Source organism: Oryza brachyantha, chromosome 10 (genome assembly GCF_000231095.2).
Source record: "Oryza brachyantha chromosome 10, ObraRS2, whole genome shotgun sequence".
Taxonomy (NCBI): domain Eukaryota; kingdom Viridiplantae; phylum Streptophyta; class Magnoliopsida; order Poales; family Poaceae; genus Oryza; species Oryza brachyantha.
Window position 1 is genome coordinate 6,405,089 of NC_023172.2, and position 7,106 is coordinate 6,412,194.

The following is a 7,106-nucleotide window of genomic DNA, read 5'->3' on the forward strand; positions in this document are numbered from 1 at the left end:
GAGGAGCGCATCGACGCCTACCATGATGTAGAGCCCTTGTGGTACCGTACGATGGAGGACCTCCTCGGCGACCAGTCGCTGCCGGGACTGGTGCCTCATGACCTGGAGGAACAGTTGCACCTTGCGTGCGACGACGGCGAGCCTCGGTCCTTCGCAGAGGCCGAGAGACACGCGGCATGGCGCGCTGCGATGAAGGCAGAATTGGATGCAGTTAAGGAGAACCGCACCTGGAACTTGCTGACCTCCCTCATGGTTATCGTGCGATCTCTCTTAAGTGGGTGTTCAAGCTGAAGAGGGATAAAGCCGGAGCCATCGTCAAGCACAAGGCTCGCTTGGTGGCACATGGTTTCGTGCAGTAGGAGGGGATCGACTTCGACGATGCCTTCGCCCCGTGGCACGGATGGAATCCGTGCGACTCCTTGTTGCGCTGGTAGCTCAGGAAGGCTGGCGCGTCCATCACATGGACGTCAAGTTGGCGTTCCTCAACGACGACTTGAAGGAGGAGGTTTACGTGCACCAGCAGTCGGGTTTTGCGATCCCCGGCAAGGAGGGCAAGGTGCTACGCCTGCGCAACGCTTTGTACGGCTTGTGGCAGGCACCGAGGGCGTGGAATGCCAAGTTGGATTCCACGCTCAAGACGATGGGCTTCGAGCCAAGCCCGCACGAGGCTGCTATCTACCAGCGGGGAAATGGAGAAAATACCCTGCTGGTGGGTGTTTATGTTGATGACTTGGTGATCACCGCCACCAAGGATACGGAGGTGGCAGCGTTCAAGGAAGACATGAAGGCCACTTTCCAGATGTGTGACGTGGGGCCCCTCTCCTTCTATCTGGGGATCGAGGTGCACCAAGATGACTCCGGGATCACACTTCGCCAGCGTGCCTACGCCAAGCACGTCGTTGACCTAGCTGGGCTCAACGATTGCAACCCAGCCCTCACCCCGATGGAGGAGAGGCTGAAGCTGAGCCGGGACAGCACGGCGGAGGAGGTGGACGCTACGCACTACCGGCGTCTTGTGGGGAGCCTTCGCTATCTCACCCACACATGGCCGGACTTGGCGTTCTCCGTCGGCTACGTTAGTCGGTTCATGCAGCGACCGACGACGGAGCACCAGCAGGCTGTGAAGAGGATCATCCGCTACTTTACGGGGACTCTCGACCACGGCCTCTACTACCCGAGGTGCCCTGGAAAGGCACAGTTCATTGGGTACACCGACAGCGACCACGCCGGCGACATCGACACTAGCAAGAGCACGAGCGGGATTCTCTTCTTCCTCGGCAAGTGCCTCGTTAGCTGGCAGTCGGTCAAGCAGCAGGTGGTGGCCCTATCCAACTGCGAGGCCGAGTACATAGCGGCCTCCACTGCTTTGACCTAGGCACTCTGGCTTGCTTGAGTGCTCGGTGATCTCCTCGGTAGAGACACTGGGGCGGTGGAGCTTAGGGTGGATAGCAAATCCGCTCTAGCCCTGACAAGGAATCCTGTTTTTCACGAACGGAGCAAGCACATCCGGGTGAGGTACCACTTCATCCGAGGCTGCTTGGAGGAAGGGAGCATCAAGGCAAGCTACATCAACACCAAGGACCAGCTTGCGGATCTGCTTACCAAGCCTCTTGGGAGGATCAAGTTCCTTGAGCTTTGCTCCCGTATCGGGATGGCTCAACTTTCCCACAAGACGACACACAAGCCTTAGGGGGAGAATGAAGGAATAAGTCTTGGGCTGTTTGGTCTTGGTCTTATGGTGTCCTACCCTTGTTTTTTCAGCTTTCAGTTACTAGGACAGCATCTAGGACAGGTTGTTAGGATGCTCTAGGGCAGGTGGTTAGGATGCTCTAGGACAGCATCTCTTTAGACTAGTAGGCAGCTATAAATATGTATCCAATCCTCCCTCGGGAAGGTATGACATTTGATGATAAGCAAACAAAAAATTGCCCCAAGTTTGAGTGTCATCCTCTCACCAATGAGAGTAACAATTGAGATACTACCACGTTTGAGCGTCCATTAGATAACTTACCCCGGTACGGAAAACGTAGTAATAGATTAGTACATGATTAATTAATTAATAATTATTAAAAAATATATAATAGATTAATATGATTTTTAAATCAAATTTCCTATAGAAATTTTTTTGTAAAAATACACCGTTTAGCAGTTTAAGAAGCGTGCGCGCGAAAAATGAGGGAAATAAGTTAACTAATAGGGGAGGCCGAACGGGCCATAGTGGTGTTTCAGATTTCGTTGAAGTTGGGGAAGAAACCAACGTTCAAATTTGAGGAGTGAAATGCTACTAGGGTAAAACTGCAACCTTGTCATCATCGATGAACTCCACATTCAGGTAACCCGCTCTAACTCCTGCTTTGCTTCCTCTGTTGCTTAACTTGTTTTCCCTCATATCCTCAGCTCCCTGCCTAGCCACATGTCCTTGTTACCAATCAGGCACTTCACTGGTCTATTGATGCTATTTGCCCTTATAGCTAGATAATCTGCTTTTTATGTGATCATTAATGACACTGTAATTTGGGGTTGCACGTAGACTGGAGGAGACTGCCGGAGGCGAACTGATGATGTGGAAACTAGCATGGTTTAACTAATTTAATTTATTATGGTATCTTGATAGTTGAGACACTTTAACTGATTAATTTTGCAGCGCTGATTGTTTGCCCTTGGTAGTGGGGTGAAATAATCAATTTGTACTTTCACACTTTTATAGGATATCATCGTTGTTGTCCTGATACCCAGTTTCTTGCTCCTACCACAATTGAATGATATACTGTCATGTTATTCTATTATTAGACTTTATATAATCAATTATATTATTCTTGTGATCTATTGACATGGCCGAGGCTCATGTAGTGCTAATTCACCTGTATAATATTGTAGGTTGAAGTTTTAGCTCTTGCAAATACAGACCAAGAAAATCATCCCAGAATATGTGCTAAATAATGAATACTTTGGTTATGGTAAGAGATACCACTACATGATTTCTGGTTTAAGCTTATTTAGCATCGTTGAGCAATAGTTATTTCTTTTTTGTCCATGGAGCATTAGTTATTCTTGTTGTATGAGAAGAAATGAAGTGGTAGTTATTCCTGTTGCCCCCATACAATCTAGCTGGTTTGTAGGTATTAGTTATTTTTCCTGTTCCATGGTACTTATGGTATGGTCTGTGACCGTAAAATATTGTTATGAATGATGAGAAATAGTTGGATTCTGCCTATAGCATATATGAATCTTACTTTGCTCCTCTTTAGTCATTTTTTCCACGAAACTTTGACTACAGGCTACTAAAGAACCTGAGAAGCTCTACTGCAAATCTGCCATTTCCTTCAATCTCTTGTGGTCACATCTCTTAGAGGAATCCTGGGAGCTTACCTATGAAATTAGGTAATTTTAGTTGCAGAAATTGAACATTTTTTGTCCACTGCTCAATATTAAGTGGAACATGAATATTCCCTTTGTGTAGATAAATGAATTTTGGCACTCAAGACAATGAGACTATGGCTTCATATCTATTAGGAAGTGAATCCAATGAATATCTAACCAGGGGACTAAATCGACTAAGCAAACGATTCTGTTGCTAACAAATTGATTTTGAGTGCTGGTCTGATTTGATTTTTTTTATACTGATCTTTTTAGAATACAAAGCCAGCAATGAACGTGAGCCCAAATTCGTGGAGCATTATTGTTTACAAACAACATTAGCATATGTATCAGGAAAGTCAAAGTGCTTATTGAAATTAATGTGTTAATGTCACGCCCAGAAATTTACACCAAATTTCTGAACAATAGCATGTATTAAATCTCGGTCCAGGCATCAGCCCGAGTACACACTATGACAAATTAATACACAGTTCCACGGCTTAAAAACAAATAAAAACAATTATCTATCGAAATGCAGCGGAAAGAGGAAAACAAGACTAGACCATCTAATCTTCAGCTTCAGCTTGCGAAGACGGCTCCACACCACAGGCACTCTCGACGGCGGACTGAACCTTACTTCAACCTTCGGAACAACCTTCTTCTGACACCGGCTCTGGCGCTTGCTCTGGTGGGGGAAAATTAAGCAAGGCTGAGTACAAACCACCGTACTCAACAAGTAACACCCAAGAGAGGGAGAATAATGAATGCAACAGGGTATCAAGGATAGGCTAAGGTTAACTTGCACAAAAGCTGCAGTAATTTAGCAAAACAGTAGATAAAATAGACTGAAATAAAAGTGAAGTAAACATTTAAAATAATCATCCACTGTCCAACGTTACACCACGTTGCAACAGGCCCAGACCGCTGTCGAACGTTACACCACGTAGCGATAGGGTCAACCCTCTGTCCAACGTTAAACCACGTTGCGACAGACCCAAACCACTGCCAACGTTACACCACATTGCGCAGGGTCAAACCAGTTCCAAGATTAATAAAATTATTAAAGGGGTTCAACTAATCCCAGTGAGTCTGTCGGTTCGCCCAATAACCGCGGGCACGGCTATTCGAATAGTTTTACTCTGCAGAGGTGTACAACTTTACCCACAAGACATGGCTGCCAAGCATGTTACCATGCCCCAACGTATCACCACGATACCTCAGTACGGAAACCATGATAAGACCTTTCACCTAACCCTCCCTAGACAATCGCACCACACTTCAGGTTTCACCCCCTCCTTTACACCAAGTCGGGCAGTCCCCTCTTGTGCCTTGGTAGATCCGGAAGCAGGAGAAGCTTTCGTTACACCACGATTGCCCGTCCATACTCCATCACGCCTACCCTTGCCTGGGTACGTCGAATAGGGACAAGCTAGATTACGAGTCTCACCGTTGCCCATTCTGGCTTGTGGTTAGTACGTGTAAGACCTTCAGGGTTTCCCGAGAACCGGTCCTTAATTGCCATGGGCACGACTCTCAAAACCATGCACCCACAGCCCACCATAAGCAATATTTTAGTTGTATTAAACCACATCGGGAAATGAATAATGATAACAACCATTGAAGGTGTACCAAAGTGCAACAATAATTAAATAATAATTGGTGAGCTAGTTGAACTAAGCATGGCTAAGCATTGACTAACCCTAATTCTAGTCAAATTAACCCTGGGATGACAATAATAAATGGGAATCAACGGATATAAAGGTAAATGCCCAATAGATAAATACAATAAATAGATTTGCATAAAACAATGCATGTTTGAATGTAAAAGCGGGGGATTTTATAATCATGGGTTCAATATGATCAAAGAAGGGTGCCACTTGCCTTGCTTAGACCCACGAGGAACTTCGGCGACGACTTCGGGAACGAACGGCGCTGCGACGGGGTCAAAACCTACGACAAACAAGGCAAAACAAACAAAACAGGCTAAAAAACTACTGAAACAGAGAAAGAAACTATTTTTAATGGATTCTTGGCATTTTTCTGGATTTAATGAAACTTGAATGGACCTAAACGGAGACTAGATGGATTACTTATGAATTTTAGAAGTTTTCTGGGTTTTTAACTAAACAGAAAAGTCCTAAATCAATTATTGCGCAATTAATGGGGCTGCTGACGTCAGCGAGGAGAGAGGAACTGACGGCTGACAGGTGGGGACCACCTATCGGTGAGAGAGAGGGGGAGGTGGGCGGCTGACACGCGGGCCCGGGGAGGAGAGAGAGGAAGGGGCTGGCGGGGAACGACTGACGGGTGGGTCCCACTCGTCAGCGAGAGAGGACAGAGAGGAGCGAGCAGAGCGCGCGGCTCGCGGCTCGCGGCGCGACGGCGCGGCGGGCGGCGACCGGCGGACGGCGGCGCGGACCGGCGGGTATGCGGCGGACGGCGGCGATTGGCGGCGGCGGCCGGGAAGCGAGGACGTCGGCGGCGCGAGCAGCGGCGCCCGAGCGCAGCGCACGACGACGACGGCACGGCGGCACGGCGACGGCTGAGGAGGAAAGGGGAGGTGGCGATGGCGATGACCGGCGGCACGAGGGCGTCGACGTCGGCGACACCGACCGGCGACCGAAGGGCGACGACGGCGTCGGCGAGGAGGAGGCAGAGACCGCGGCGGGGTGGCGCGGCTCGGAGCGGCGGCGGAGCAGAGCGGAGGGAGAGGGTGGCTGAGCGGCGGTGGAGCGGAGCGGCCAAGTGGCAGCGAGAGAGGAGAGGAGAGACGGCCTCGACGGCGGCGCGGGGACAGTGACGGCCGGCGACGGCTCGACAGCAGAGCGGCGGTTGGTGGTCGGCGGAGGCGAAGGTGGTGACGAGAACAGCGACGACGAGTCGGCGCGGACGAAGACGGCAGGTGGAGGGGCGATGGCGATGGCGCCGGAAGGTGGAGGCGACGGCGGGCGCAGGCAGCGAAGGCTTGGTGGCCGCGCGACGATGGTGGCGAAGGGCGGAGATGCAACGGCGAGCACCGGCAGCGCCCGACACCAAACGACGGCTCGCGGGATCGGGTGGCGGCGGAGGACGTCGGCCGACGGCGAGTGGCGGGGCGCACTTGCGGTCGCACGAAGAAACAGAGGAAGGGAGGAGAGCGGGCTCACCGGGGTGGCGCGGCGACGACGGCCGATGCGATGAGATCGGTCGGTGCCGGGCGACGGTGGCGCGACGGCGCTGCGGAGCGGCGGCGCAACCGGATGCGGCCAGAGGAGCTAGGCGGGAGCACGAGGGAGGAGTGGGGTGGAGTCGGCCAGGCAGCGACGCAGCTTGGCGGCTGAGCGGCGGACGCGACCGGAGCGGCGGCGCAACCGGAGCAGTGGCGCACGGTGACGATGGCGAACGGCACGGCAACAACGGCGTGACGGCGACGACGAGAAGGCGACAAGCGGGTGACGCGGCGGACGGCGACCGGCACTTACCGTTTGCACGGGGAGGTCGGCAGCGGCGGCGAAGAGGGGAGAAAGAGGGAGAGAGGAGCGGAGCGCTCACCAGTGGCGACGAGGAGCGGCAGCAGGTCGGCGAGGATGAGGCAGAGGTGATGACGCAGACGAGCGACGGCCTGCGACGTTCGGGGGCGAGATCGGCCGACGGCGTCGAGACGACGGGGCACGGCGGCGGAAGGGACGAAGGGGCGGCGACGAAGCTCGGCGACCACCGGTGGCGACGAGGGCCGGCGGAAGGTCGGCGAGGACGAGGCGGAGGTGGTG

The 7,106-nt window shown here is 51.9% G+C and overlaps 1 protein-coding gene across 1 annotated transcript; it reads left to right on the forward strand.

Annotated features, from left to right (window-relative positions):
* The first annotated feature begins 51 nt into the window (after positions 1-51).
* On the forward strand, positions 52-1,375 carry LOC121055554 (uncharacterized mitochondrial protein AtMg00810-like). The gene is made up of 2 exons (XM_040528267.1): positions 52-252; positions 440-1,375. Exons 1-2 carry the CDS (start codon positions 52-54, stop codon positions 1,373-1,375), a joined length of 1,137 nt encoding a protein of 378 aa, XP_040384201.1.
* Positions 1,376-7,106: the final 5,731 nt, after the last annotated feature.